The 15,921-nt window shown below is 39.7% G+C and overlaps 1 protein-coding gene across 7 annotated transcripts in view; it reads left to right on the forward strand.

Annotated features, from left to right (window-relative positions):
- Positions 1 to 15,921, forward strand: part of LOC137133938 (rho guanine nucleotide exchange factor 9) — a 40,517-nt gene that overhangs the window by 4,163 nt on the left and 20,433 nt on the right. For 6 of the 7 annotated variants that reach the window (XR_010915346.1, XM_067518106.1, XM_067518108.1 and 3 more), the window contains exons 3-5: positions 117 to 455; positions 1,315 to 1,441; positions 1,525 to 1,631. Coding sequence is in view for 6 of the 7 variants with exons in the window: in XM_067518106.1 (XP_067374207.1) it covers positions 117 to 455; positions 1,315 to 1,441; positions 1,525 to 1,631 (573 nt within the window). In the remaining variant the exon portion in view is untranslated. The remainder of the gene's footprint in view (positions 1 to 116; positions 456 to 1,314; positions 1,442 to 1,524; positions 1,632 to 15,921) is intronic. The other variant, XM_067518111.1, reaches the window with a different exon arrangement.

Raw genomic sequence — 15,921 nt, forward strand, 5'->3', positions numbered from 1 at the left:
CATATTACGTATATTTGTTTGAGGCCACATAGACAGTTCTCTCAAGTCCCTGCACAAAACGTACACTGTTGCACCTTTATCTGGGCCAAACTGCTGAGTATCTGTGCCAATCACAGCTGTGTGAGCAGATTGCCAGCCAGACAGGCAGCAGTGTAAGACAGCCTGGCCCAGCCATGCCCCACTCTACCACAGAAAAGGCCTCTGTACGACACAAACCTCTGCGCTCCCGTCCTCGCCCGGCCTCAGCTATCCTGGACTCGTGGATGCTTAACCCGGACCGAGATCTCTACAACCACTACAGTGAGGTTGGCTCACTGTGCCGGCGGAGACGCAGGCAGGCTCCCACCATGCAGCACTTTCCGGGGCAGAGGCGGATGGTTGCTCGCTCCAGGCCTTGCTCTGTCATAGAGACCAGTGTTACTAGGGAGGCACAGTCCATGGAGCTGCACCACAGAGTAAGATGCCAAATAACAAACACAGGCATTCCTGCATAATTTTAGTGAAAGTAAACACACAAACATTGACATCGAAATGACAAATAAGCAGCCCCATAAATATCTAAATACATAATTATACTGAGTAAATCTTTGTATATGCAGTAGACACAACTGTATCACATTCTGGTTTGGAAAAAAAATAAGTACTGTAGGAGGACAGAGTCTCACTACTAGTCTCCACCAACTCACTGATAAATATAGCCTAAGCTCATAATGAATCAAACACACACTCTAGACTTTGAAGGGCAGCCCAGTACTAACCCAGTATTTATACACCATTCACTGTTAGCTGCAACAATGCATGCATGCTCTGCCCCATTTATAGAAGCCTGTATTTCTGGATGCTGCTTTTCCCTCAGCTCAACTCTGGCTATACCTTTCTTTTCTAGTTTCTCTTTTTCACCCGTTCGGTTCTCTTTCATTCTTTCTTTCTTTCATTCTTTCTTCGTGGCTTCTCCTTCTCCCTCTCCCTCACTCTTAGTCCTTCTCTGTGGTCAATTTTCTGCCTCATCGCTCCCATAAGCTCTACCTCTCATTGTCCTAACTCAGAGGCAGTTCATTTTAACCTGAGAGACCGCCTGGTTCAGCATGATGTATAGTCTCTTGTGGTTTGCTGCAGGGCATGCACAGCGACCATTGCACCAGAATAGACATGATGGATGTGAAATACTTTAATTCACTGCAAAAAGGGGACAGGACAGTAAGGAAGAATTTTGTTTAATGTGAAGGGCAGAAGAGTGTGTGCATTCAACCTTGTGTGTTCAAAGTAACTGCGTATGGAATATAGGAGATGCCCTAACTGCTCAGTACCCTCTAGGCATTGTCTCGCCCCCCGGGTGTGTCACCACTAGAGCCCCCACTCAGGGCATCTCTCCAGCGTTGCCGCTCCCTTCCTCTGCCCCACAACACTCTCACTGCCTTGGCACTGCTCCTGCCCCAGTCAGGTACCACAATTTCAGTTTTACATAAATCTAAAAACTTGTGATTAGCATGTGTTTGGTAAATAAATCATCTGTTTTTTCTTCAGACATAGGTCAGTCATCTTCATCGGTGCGTTTGCGATCTGGAGACACTGGCAGCTGCAGGAGGAGGAGGCTGTTGAGATCTGGCTCTGAACCACTGCAGGTCAACATAGTGAGTCTCATAATAACCCTCACAAACATACATGTAAATACACATGTATACATTACATATAGGGCCTAATTTTACTCTTCATACACACAAACTTACACATACTGTACATGTCACACTTGTCGCAGTATGAGTAGATATGAGATAATATGATGTATTAATTGAGTGGGAGAATGACATAAAGTATGATAAATAACCTCTCCCTGTTACTGGTATTATGAAGATGACAGATCACTGGTCAGTGTTTCATCCGATAATGAAGGAACTGATCTGTGAAGATGGTGGCCATGTGAATTAATGTCATCCATTACTCTTAGGCCATTACTCATCCTGAACATTTCAGATGTTTTTAAGCTGATGAGAGAACACATGCAGACAAATGGATTTTTTAAGCAGAAAGTTAAATGAGATTAAACCATTTCTATACACCTGGTGTGCTAGAATCTGTGAAAAGTGTAGCGTGTCTTTGTCAGTTGTGTAAAATTAGCTTCAGAGTACAATGGAGTAATACTACTCAGGAAGTGAACCTAGGCATTTCAGAATCAATGCTTTGATGTGCAAGTGGCCTCAGGGATTTTAGTGGAAGGAGAGTTTTACTGATATATCCTGACAGGGTTGTGAATATTTCTAGAGCTGTGTCCAACGTCACACCTACAGAACATCACTACATAGAGCTTAACACTATTTACTACATTAACTACATTATTATTTAATCAAACTAAAATGTGCATGCTTTAAGTTTTAATACTAATACTGTACTATTTTCATATTCATTCAAGCGAATCATGGCAAGGTTTCATAGTGAATTTCATTCCAAACTGACAGTACTTATTATTACGTAATAAAAGATATGTTATACTAGATATATATTAGGTATTTTCCCACTAAACTAGCAAAGAATTAGATGATCGCAAAGGTATGCTCAGGTTGTCTACAAGATGCTCAAGTTCAAACTATTTACAAGAATTCAGTGAGGATTTACCACAACACTACCACACGAGACATTTGTTTTCATGGCATGTGCCATCTACGCAAGCAAAGCTTTCCATCCTGGCACAGTTTTGCATTGAAATAGTGTAAACTGTGTCTTTGAAGAGGCGATACTACTGTATTTAGGCTTTGATTATAACTTTTTCTTTTTGGTCTAAATAGTGTTTGTGAGCCACTGCATGTTGTTGCCATGACACTCGCTGGCTCCTGTTCATCTTCTTGCTTCTATCTTTAGGCAGCCTTTTTAAGTGTGAGCTAAATAGAGAAAGTGTGGGTGAGAAAGAGAAAAGAGGGTGGGAGAGAAACAGAGAGGGAAAAAGAGATGCTCCCTTTGTATGTGCTCTTCTATGTTGTGGCCCTCCCCTCGGGTAGGGAACGTGGACACATAACACTGGAAATGTCTTGTGTGTGTGTGTGTATGTGTGTGTGGTTGAATGGTTAGTTCATTTGTAGCAGAATCCAATGCTGGGATTATTGTCTTTATCTCGATCATGAAGGTAGCATATATTGTGTGTATATACATAGATATGGACAGACAAACAGATATACAGATAGACACTGAGCAATTTGAACAATATGACATAACATGGTAATGAAGCTGAAGTGCAGTCACATGGATGGATGATGCTTCTGCATGAAAAGTGTGTGTTGCCGTCTTATTTCTGGTAAGTCATGCATTGTTTATTTGGTGTGAGTATCATGTCAGGGTTGGATCTGCTGTTGGTTATACAGTGCAGTGAATGTTACAGACTTCCTCTTAGGATGACTACTGGAGCCTAGAGGCTGCAGGCAGAGAGACAGCATTCTCACTGCAGTGGATTATCTGCTAATGCTGACGCCTCTCTTCTCCCTTTCATTTAAATGGATTTCTCCCCTAGTCACTGCCCTCTCCTCTCCTCTCCTCTCCTCTCCTCTCCTCTCCTCTCCTCTCCTCTCCTCTCCTCTCCTCTCCTCTCCTCCAACAGCAATAGCTAGTCTTTGTTAATTCCTATTCAGATGAGAGGACAGTTTCCGGTGTGTTACTAACACTGTGCCCAAGGCTCTGCTGTCAGCTTGTCAGAATGGGGGACTGTCTTATTATGGGTGTCATACAGATTAAGAGTTTCAGTTAAAATTTTATGTGATTAAATTTGGGCCAACCTAGGTCTGTCTGGTTATAATCATGTTATGCAATGCTATCTACCTATTATGAATGCATGAGTCAGCAGGCAGTGCGTAGTTGGCCAAATAGTAGTGTAGAGATGAAAAAGGACAAGTTGAATGACTTCTTATGTCCACTCTTAGGCACACGTGGGGAGCACCAGTGCACATATGTTAATTTAAACACATTTAACCACTGTTTGTATCTTCCTCCTAGCCCGCAGCCAACATCATGCACTCTCCTCATAACACATTGACACACACACACACACACACACACACACACACACACACACACACACACATGCTCAATTCACATAGTATTCTGATGTATTCAGAACTCATCTGTCAGGGTGTATGAGTCATTGCACTGACAACTTTATTTGGAGAGGAATGAATGGCATTGGCTGGTGATATCTCTCTGAAACATACTGTGACTGTGTAGCATTTCTTTCACCTGGACCTTATTTTAGAGCCCTGTGAGTGACACCATGGGAATAGGTATTCCTCAAAATAACTGCATGTATGTACAGTTCACTCTCTGAGCCACGGGCGACCTAGAATCCAGTGTTCATTCAGCATTGTTCCTGTGCCAAGGTACAGACACGTATATCCGCTGTGACTTACTGCAGCCACCAGCTAATGCTGTTTTGGGCTCTGATATATAGCAGTGCTGCTAACTGAAGTTGAGCAGGTGGTTGCGTCAGAGGCTCCCTAGGCTGTTTCTTCCAAAGAATGGGCTTATGCCTGTCAGGTGTGTGTTGTATGCATAGATGTGCGACTCTATGCTTATGTGGTGAGTGTTTTTGTTAGGGAGAGATACAGAGGGGCTCAAGGCCTTTTCTCTTATATAACCATTCGTTTGCTCCCTACAAAAGCCATTTCCACTTTGTTTCAGATGGCTGATTGTTCCGGGGAACTAGAGGAACAGTGGTATGTCTTAATTCTCTGAATCACTGGTGTATCCTGTTTTACAGTATCCACAGGATACTGTGTATTTTGTCAGATCATGCCTGTGCATGTACAGATTTGTTCTTGGGCTTTCTTGAAGCACATTCTGTGTTAAACCTAATCAGGGCCAGTATTTCTATCCTTCCATCATCACTCAAAACATGTTATGTTGCTGCCACAGCAGGGCACTGGAGATGTATTGGTGAATCAGTAATGTTTCAGTAATGTCACAACATGCAGGCACTTCTGTTATGAGACGATGTAAGGTCTATGACAATCCTTTGCTTGTTATACAGGATCAGTTGTATCAGTTTGATAGTTTTCCCAGGATGCTTAGGTGAACACAGTCCTCAACTTCCACAGTTTGTGTATTACTTTGTTTATTTTCATGGCTATTTGACAGGTTTATGTTAGGGATAAAGGCTTTTTATGGTTTTAAGTCAACACAAGAATGTCATCTTGTGGTAGGTAATTTGATCCCTTATTATCTGACAGCAACATCTTAAAGCAGAACCACCACAGGCTGCGGTTTTCCCTTTCAATGAGGCTCTGGAATTTTTGTGCATTACCTAATTTTTTTACAGCTTGAACTTTATATATGATTACAATAATAGCCCAGAACCGTATATTTCCATATGCCATATCACAGGCTCCCTACAGTTTACAGTAAGTGTACAGTATATCTAGTAATGAGACAAATTTGTGACTTAAGTACAAACAAGAAAAGGATTCAGCTGCGAAAGTTGGAATTTTACTGACAATTACTGAGCACAAAATACACTTTGGAAACTGCAGCGGCTCTCTCATATACCACCCTAAGGCCAAAAACACTGGATATCTAATAATGTTATTATACGTAAGTTAATTAAATAAGCCATTTTGCTCTTGATGTGCACTATTACTGTATATTCAACTCTCATAACTAATAAGCACTTCTAGAAATGAATACCTTGTGGCTTAAACCACAGTGAATGAAGTCAGCAGGTTTTATCGCTACCGATAGATTTAACTCACACCAGTTAGGCTTTGTCAGTTCTTTGCTTAATCAACATACAAGCTGATTTATGTTGACTGTAGTCTTGGGCATCATGTGTGTTTTGACATTGTCTGTTTCTTTCTAAACCAAAACACTCCATCTATTTTTTCCCCACAATTTTTTTTTTTCCCCCTTCGGCCTATCCCACACGTTCAGGGTCGCCACTCCAGATCATTGGTGATGCTGATTGCTGATTTGGCACATTTTTTACGCCGGATGCCCTTCTTGTACAAGTACCTCAAAACTTTGCTTAAAGTAACTATAGTACTTGAGTAAATGTACTCAGTTACTTAGCACCCTTTGAAAGAAACAAGATGTTTGAAACATTTAGCAGTATTCCCTGCGACCACATTAAAATGGGATCATCCTGAAGGTCTTTTTAAAAGTCCTTAAAAAAAACACTACATACAAACTGCAGCTTTTTGTTTCGTAATACATAATAAAATATTTTTTGCTGATTTGACATTTCTAGACATTTGTGCTGATCTAAATATACGTTACCTGAATAATTGTACTCTGAATATACAGTAATACCTCTTGCTCCAGCTATGGTCACTTTATCCCTGCCCTAAAATAATAGGACAGAAGGTAACTGCCTGTACTGTGTTCTGCTAGTTAGAATATGTCCTGCAGGCCTCTGTGAAAGATGGGCTGGATTTTTCTGGCAGCTGCCACTTCTTGTGTACATTATTTTGCCTAACTTTCTGCCTATGACCTCCCTGGCTCTCTGCTGCACCACATGCGATGTCAGAGAAAACCCTCCATCACATATACGCATTATGCAACCCCCTCACTCCTTGTACTTTTTCCTCATTCCCTCTTGTTTCCCTCCTGAACTCAGCGCTCATCATCCCACCCTCCATCACTCCCATTTCTCCTCTCCTCAGGTCAAGTTTTCTCTCTCCCACTGCTTCTCTTTCCTCTCTCACCTCATCCCCCTGTTTATTCTAGCCGCACATCCATTCCTCCCTCCAGGCATGTGAAAACACCTGCTTCCTGCGGCCTGTAGTCTGCATGTGTGTGAGTATAAGATCATGCGAGTTTTGATGGGAATCCATGCCTGTGTGTTGCAATATACTTTAAATGAAAGCTGTATGGTGCTAAGAAACACATAATGTGAAACCAGCCTGCATCCAAATATTGTTTCACTGCAGAGTTTTGCATTTTAATCCACTGCTGTGCTTTGAAACCCCTGTAGCATGGAAGCAGTGCGAATATAAAATCATTTTAGCTCAAAGGACAGGTGGATTTGTGGATTTTCCTACTATCACCCTTTTATAGTGAGTTACACACTTACAGTGTTTTAAGAAAGCATTTAGTCCCCTTAGGTTTTGCTCACTTTGTTGTATTGTATCTACTGATCCTAACTGATCCTATCGATATATTTCTGCTAATGTATTAGAAATCAAACATTTTTCAATTTACAAATAACTTTAGTACCTTCATTTAGTACTTTATCTGCTGGGGCAAGACAATAAAAGCTTTGAATCGCTTGGAATTGGACAGTTTATCCCATTCTTCATAGAACATCCTCTCAGGCTCCATCAGATCAGAGGGGAAGAATTTCTGAAGTGTTATCCTCAGGTCTCTACACAGATGTTCTACAAGGTTAAGGTCTGGGATTTAGCTTGGCCACTAAAGGACACTGAGTTATTTGCTTCAGGTCCAAGTTGTGCTAAAACTTCTGTTTTCCCAAGTCTAAGTTCATGTGGACCTTAGAACAGGTTTTTCGGTATTTGGCTGCTATAAGGGCTTGTGCTGAGCTGCACCCACCATGCTTCATTGTGGAGATGATAATAACAGCTGATAATCAGTGCCTGGTGTTTGCCAGAGACTATGCACTGCTCAGTGGTTGGAATAGTGCCCAAAAGCTCCAGTGTTTGTCTACTACTGATTTTTCTCTTCATGTTCTCAGAGTCCTTTAATTGTCATTTTGAATACTTTTAGCAGGCTCTTATATTGCTTCTATCGTAAAGATTGATGATTCATTTATGGAGTGCTGCTGAGATGGTTATCCTTCCACCAAGTTCTCTGCAGAGGAAGCCTAAGAAATGCTGCCAATTTTTTGTCAGTAGAAAGCCAGATATGCCACTGTGTAACACTTGCTGAGCACTACAGAGCCCAGCTACATGACATGGAAAAGTTAGGCAAGGCTCACATTTATGAAAATATGCCAGAGCCCAGGAGAATTCTGATCCCAGCAGATACAGGAGAAAAAGTTTAAATGAGGGAATTTTAGACAAAAAAAGGTCTCCCAATTATTTACCATGTATGTTTATTATGTTGTGTAACAAGAGTTATGGGGAAAGATAAAAGAATGATCAAATCAGCATTATTGGAAATGTTGTTTAGTGGGTCAGATATATTAGACTACACCCATCCAGGCAGCCTGGTAGCTCAATGGGTAGAACAGCAGGACCCCAGCCTACCCACCAGTTGTGTCCCTGAGTGAGATGGGTGGTACATGCACATGCATGTGCATATCTGCACAGATGTATGCACAGTATGTTAGACCACTGTGACTGTGGGTTAGGATAGAGTAGTTGTCTGCCAATCTCAGAGCTGTTGGTTACTGTCACATGTGTCCTTGAGTAAGACAGGTCAGCTGTGTAGCTGGGTGCACAAAAGAGCAGCCTGAAAAAAACACAATGGCAGTTCCTTAGGTCAGTTCTTAATGGTGGATTAAAATATTGTGTCTGGACCATAAAGTGTATCATGTTAATCTTATTTAGATGAGTTTTTTAAGATGTGCAGCATGGTCATCTTGGTGGAAGTGTGTGTGTCTTCCTCTTGCTGTTTTAGTCCGGTGAAAGCAGATAAGACAAATGTTAAAGTAAACATTAGGTCCCAAGGCTCCTAGTCAAAGGTAATATTGACTTTTTAATCTTGATTGAGATTGAAGGCTGAAGCTCAGTTGGTAAGGCAGTTGTCCACAGACCACAGGGTCAGTGGTTCAATCCCCAATACCGGCTATATGTCAAAGTGACTCTGGGCAAGACACTGAACCCCCAACAGCCCATTCCCATCCCCAGCTGTGCAGTCCCAGTCCAAGCCCGGTAGAAATATGGGAGGGCTTCTTCTTCTTCACAAATACTGAGGCTACTGTTCTCCTGGGAACACTCAAAGCTTTATAAATGATTGTATTGCCCTTGTCCAGATCTATGTCTTCACCACAGTTTTATTGCAAAGCTCTACAGAGAGTTCCTTAGCTTGTTTTTTTTAAAACTGACATGCAGTTTGAGTTATGGGACTTAACCCATATCTGCTTTCTTACACTGGGATCATGTTGTGGATAGTCAAGCAAAATCCTCAATGAGGAGGATCAAGGGTCTCAATACTACTGTAAATAAGACATTTCAATTTTTGACGTTCAATGAATTTGCCAACATTTCTAATAACAGACCATTTATTTGTCATTGTAAGTTGTTGAGTGTGCAATGATGGAAATATGGTATTTTTAACTTTACTTTAGGTTGTTTAAAGTGAAATGTACAATACAATAAATGGTACCCATCTCTGAGAAGATACAAAATCTAAATAAATACAAATCTAAATATACTGTATAGGTTCTGCTCCCCCCGAAAAAAGTACATATATAAACCATTGCATGTAAATATAGCAAAAAGTGATGTCAGGATGAGAAGCCACTACTGCTCTTACATCCCAGTGTTTTGGGCTGCAGGTAGCTGACAATGATGAATTGTGACACTAGCATGCTCAGTATACTCACAACCAACACAGTAAAAGTACAGGGGTTAGTTTGTACTGGGGGGTGACTTAAGCAGCCAACCAAATCCTAACAATTTTGTTTTTAGTCTCTCACCCCACAGCTATGCTGTCAAATGACCAATTTATCAACTTAAAGTACACACTGGCACTGATGCCGAACAGAAAGATAAATAAATAACGTTTGTAGACTGTACTTTTTAACAGTGTTCTCTAATGCTTCCTTTTTAGTTAGAGTTTGAGAAAAGCTACAATACTGTCTTTGGGGAACTTGTTACCATGTGTCTTTTAGCAGAAGCATTGTTTCTCCTCTATGGGAAGGTTTACAGAAATGTCAGATTTACCACTGAAGACTGCACAACATAAGGGATCAGACCGAATAGCTCCGTAATGTTACCAGTTGAATACATCTTCTCCTCTTTAGGTTAGAACGAAATAGAATATTAGATAATAGATATTAAAATATTTGTGAATAAAATTGCTGATTAATGAGGGAGTCAGATGTTTAAGTCAAAAGTAATAACATTAGAAATGTCAGAAGGGTAATACATTAGAAAATTAGAAAATTATGGAATAAAATTAATAAAACAGATTAGATAATCTAAATTAATTGGACTGCTGTAAATGTATAATTATAACTTAATACAAATAATCTCTTAATATAATTGCATCTTTAAATGTTTCTTTTCAAATGCACTGTCCTAATCTTAAAAATGTTGGACATTTAGGTAATATGCCTTTTGATTTTCTTACCAGAAGATAGATGCAGAGATTGATCTATGTGTGTGCTGTAGGACAAACATGAAGCTTGAGCCTGTTAGTGTAGCTTAGCTTAAAGATTAGATACGGGGGAAATTGCTAGAGTGGCTGTTTTAAAAAAATAACAATATTCACCTGCATGAACCTCCACAGCTCATTAAGTAGCATTTTAAATTTCACATTATACCTCTTATAACTATTATTTCATGGCTATGTGCAGTGACTTGACCTGGAGTCATAGCATCACCCTGTGGTTTGCCAGGCAACCAATGCAGATAGCATCCACCCATCCATCCAAGAAAAAGGATTTTAATGTGAAGTTTATTTCACAAAATCTTGTGCTATTCCTTTACTTATTTCCATATCTCATGCTGAGAATCATCAACTATGCACGATCAGCAAACATTGAAATTTCCCCCCAGCTGTTCTATTATAATTTAAATTATTAATACAAGTACAGGGTGAAGAGCGTCAAGTTGGAGTTTTTGTTGTATGCTTTTAGCCAGGAATGCAACTCTTAAGGCTCAATGTCTGATACAGACATAGACATGTTCCACACATGCTCACCACAGAACCTAACAACAAGAAGAATGCTTCACATAAGCAGTGTCAAGGATGTTGAAATAAACGTTACATATCTTTAATAAAGGAGCAGCGGGTTTAATTTTCTGGCATATTGCACAGTCCAAGCGTTAGGGCTGTGGACAGTCCATGCGGACAATAATCTTTAGGTTGTATGAGTTGTTTGTACAGAGTCCGCCCAGACTCTGGCAGACCAAAACAGGGACAGAATTTATGTCGTTGATACAGACACGGAAACAATAGAAGTATGACTGGGACTAGTGCAACTGAACGTTTCAGTTGCACAATATTGTGCAGTGCCACTGAGGGCTGACATAAAGAGCACTGTGTCGGGGCAGATTCATCTTTTTCTGCACTCTCTAGAACATACAGATATTGCATTCTTTTATCATCATTATTTCATTTTTATTGGTCCCATGGCTTTGTCATGAGTAGGAATATCTCAACAGAAGCCATACGGTTAAGGAATATGTGATATTACGTATCCCGATTTGTCTACCCACACTACTTACCATGACCTCTCTCTTCTTTGTCATCTTTCTTACTCTACTCCTTAAAAGTCTGTGTTCTGACCCACTGACTTGGCGTCACACAAAGGGCCAAATTGAGCTGAACGAATAAACAGCTGATGTCTGAACAATGGTGACAAAACTGCGTTCAGGAAAAGTCCAGCAGCTTATTTTTAGGGTGCTTTGTGGCTGGGAGGCCTGTGAGGAAGCAGGAAGTCAGTGTGGTTGTCATGGGGATGGGAGGGGAACAAAAGAATTGGAGCAGACTGGAGAGGAAATGGGTGTGGTTGGCCTTGTGTCCCATTAGTCAAATATCACTGACCACAATCCGAGTGAAGTTTTTAATTCTGTTCAAGGAGGTTTAAGAGAGTTGGAGTAGAGTAAAGAGTTGATCTCAGATATTTGGACTTAAAGTGAGAGGTGAAAACATTGCTCATTAAATTGTCAGGGTGCTAGTGATGCATTATTTTTACTAATCCACTTCTGCATATAATTAGAAAAGCTTCCTGTCTACATCCTTCCAGGATACTGCAAAGAGTTGGTATGACCTGGAAGCATAAATTGAGAATTAGTGCTCTGAAGCAGTAGTGCAGTAGGTCTTGGCAGCATTACTGTTTATAATATTCATTTACAGGATATTGAGGCACACTCAAGGTCTGGAGAGAGTCCAGTTTGATGACATTAGATTGGCCTCTGTTATTTGCAGATGATCTTGTCCCTTTAACTTAATTGCATCGTGGTATCTAATGTGCACCGAAGTAGGTCTCTCACAGGGGAAAAGATGTCCTAATCAAGTGACAAGTGAGCAGCTGTGATCGTTTCACAAGAGAGGATGATGAGTGAGATCATGAGACTGACTGTCAACCAAGTGCAGTGGATGCAGTAATACTCCTTATATCAGACCTTGGTTACAAGGAGACCACATAAATACCAAGTTCCCCTTTTATTCTCTTTTAAATTATGAGAAATGTGACAGTAATGATGTGTTCATGGTTCTCAATGACCACGTGAGAACACCAGCAAAAACTAGGCTTACAGACAAGCACTAAGATTAGGACTGAAGCGGTCTGCGTTGCACTTTTTGACCTGTTTTACTGGGAACCCTTATCTTGATAAATACAGAGATAACGATAAAGAGATAAAGATGAAATAAAGAGAAAATAGATGGACAAATGGAATTGGAGCTACAACAAAATATTCATTGTTTGTCAGTAAGTGATGATGGTACTCATAATAATTTTCTTTATCTTAAGGTGACATTTTGTAATTGAAACAATTGTCTGAAACACAAAGATAGTTATTTTGTTATATAAGAAAAAAGCAGCAACGTCTTTTAAATTTTAAAAGGCTGGGACATGGTAGTGTTATGATTTTATTACGCTTTTCTTTTTTATTTTTTTTGCTTCAATACCCAGTGAGTTAATCAGCTAATCCTATCAGCTCTGGGTGAAGGAAAGACTTTACAACCTTGAAAGAAAAGAACATGTGCTTTGATTTTTAGTTCCATTGGGAAAACCAAAGGTTTAAGTGGAAGCTGCATATTATTGAGGGGCAAGCTAAAGTACTACTACGTACACCATTATGAAAATCAAGAATATCAAATAGTATTGAATTTGATGAATGGACAGTATTGTATGTACAGTAATTCCCATACAGTGAGTTTATGTTTAGCCTTATTAAACATGTGATATTCCACACTGGTAGGAGATATTCTGCCATTTTTACAAACTCACCATCTCTTCTGTATATGTATGAGTATATTAGCATTGGTGTCTGTGCAGATTTAGACTTTCAGATGTGACCTTTGTTGTCTAAATGTCAGGGAGATTGGAGAGGGAGCCCACAGAGGTAGGGCAGGCTTATGTAATCTGCCCGCTCTGTATTTCACACACACATGCACACACACAAGCACGAAGCAGCAAAAAACCTTGTTTGAGGATGGTTGTCATATCTGTGATGCCTCGTACAGCTCTCTCCAGCTCACTGAAAGCCTGGCTTCCAGGAGCCATTGCTTTTATCAGCACGTATGTGCAGAAAGTACCCCGGAAATTATTTATAGCTTTAAAAATACTGATATAGTGCATCCCTTTGGTGTTATTCTTTAAACTTATTCTGGGCTCTTGATTCATCCCAAACCTTTCAAGTGAATGTGAAGACAGAGTGTAGTTTGGAGAGGGTGTGTGTGTCTGTGTGTGCTAGATGGTTGACAAGGTAGTGACTGGTTTGGGATTGTGGGGACTGGACTGAAATGATTCTCCTGAATAAATTATTTCATAATGTGTTTTTTATTATTATTTTTTTTATCATAATCTGCCTAGGAGGCATGGACTCCAGGATAAGTGCTGCAGGCCGTGATGCATTCGTCTGTATTGCAAAGTTACCTTAACTAACACTGTAAACATGGAAGACAAAGTAATGATGTGCATGCCAATGGCAAACACGTGCTATAGATGGCAACTAGGGTCATCTTGTTCTGTCACTCACATCACTCACAGCTGTGAGCCTTAAAGGAATACTGCACTGAAGAACTGTGTTGTGTGGTCAGAATACCAAGCGTCCACCTTCTTTGGGCTGTACAATGTTTGTAGCTTGCTCATTTGTAGTAGACATCTGCTTAATTTGCAGTACTTACATGATGGGGAAAAGTCTCCAAATGTCAGCAAAAGAATTCAGAACACCCATGAAGCATCCTTCACTTCATTTGTCTTAATCCCTATGCTTTTTATTATTCCAAATTCTCAACTTTTTGTCAAAAGATATCAACATGATACTACACTGTGTTGAAAAAAGCTAGGAGCCACAGCAGCCTGTTTATTATGCCATATTTTGGTCTAAATGTGACAATTGGCACCCTATTGAGTATATGGATATACAGCTGCAGGAATGGCTTGGGACGTCTTTCGATACACATTTTTTGTGCCATGAAGCAAAGCTGTTAAAATCTATTGGTTTCTGCATGATCACAGTACAGGGCGACTACAGCCTCTTTGTCCAACCTTTAACTTAAGTTTCTATATCCAAGTTACTTTGGGGGGACAAGTGATCAAATTCCTTGACTTAGATTTTTGCTTGCCTTGTACCTCATCTGTAAGTTGCTTTGGATAAAAGCGGCTGCTAAATGACTAAATGTAATTTCAAATTTGTGGTCTTTAAAATTACATTTTTTTTTATGTTAACATGTGTTCTGTTTTTCTTTTGCATGATTATTAATTTAAAGAATGTTAGTTTAATGTATGCTAGATTTATATTTTAGATTATGCTCATGTTACCTCTGGAGTTTGTTTTTGCAACCACGATCTAATTTGGGGGATGCTGAGCTGCTCTAGTAGTGCAGTTTGTTGCTTATGAGGTTGAGACACACTTTAAAACCCTTATGGAATTTACTGTGCAAAAAAATCACAATGCTCACTCTTTGGCCTACCTGCTAACACTGGTAGATAAGACATTTCTTATGTGTATAAATCCATGTTTATGTTTATCTGTATGTGTGATATGTGTGTGCTCTTTTGCATCAGCAAAAGAAACATAACCACAAAATACTTAAATCTTCTTGAATCCACTGTCTCATTAGTACACTACAAAGCACAGATTTTACAAATCAAAATCAGCCCTCAAGATTTCATCAGCAAAAAATATTCCATATTGGTAAGGGAAAGCCCACCTTATCAATTGTGGATGTGCAGTTTGAAAGATACTATGGGAGATTACCAGAAAGGGTCTAACCAATTTCCATTCTAGAACATGTATTGGAAATGCAGTAAGTGATGATAGTGCCCCCTCCGCTACCACGATACCTTCACTTGGAAAACTTTGCAGCCTGTGTAGATGTTGTCCAGTTGTTTTTTGTTTATGTTACAACTTATAATGTGGCCATTGTGAATTGATAAAAAATGATGTCATGAATTCTTAGACTTTAACTTTTTATTTTTTTCAATGTAATAAAAACAACAATAATAATAACAACAATAATATTAACAATGCCCAATTGTAAAAAGGAAAGTTAGGAAGGAATGTGACCTAGTCTGTAGACACAAGCTGGATCACACTCTTTTCTCTTTAAGAATGAAACGGTTGAGTAAAGCCTATATCTGAAAGATGAACTTCCCTTTTGTAGATCTAATGATATGATACCAAACATTTTCTTCTTATCCCCAATCTGCCTCAAATAGCAAGGACTAGAGAAAATCTTGTTATTTGATTACTTTGATGAAAACACAGTTCTGCACTAACTTTTTTACACCAAATAGTGATTTTTATGTTTTAATTGCAATAAGTCACACCTTTAAGTGATTGCTGCTTGCATCAGTAATGTTTGACTTGGTGCACTGGATAATAACAGAGTGGACATAACGCTGACCATCCGATCAACTGTGCTTAGTGTTCTGATTAATGTGTGGCCACAGAAAAACTGTCAAAAAAGGCTGACATGCCAATAAAGTTATAAGGTGCTGGTGATTTGACGAATCTGCGTCCATTATTCTGACATTTATTCTCCTTCATCATAGGCTGTTAATGATAAATGATAAATCATCACGGCACTGTGATATTTTTAGATGGGGTGGGAGATGAATGAGGTTATGATTCTTGCCTCCGTGGTCGA

The sequence above is a fragment of the Channa argus genome, chromosome 10 (assembly GCF_033026475.1).
Source record: "Channa argus isolate prfri chromosome 10, Channa argus male v1.0, whole genome shotgun sequence".
In the NCBI taxonomy this organism is placed as follows: domain Eukaryota; kingdom Metazoa; phylum Chordata; class Actinopteri; order Anabantiformes; family Channidae; genus Channa; species Channa argus.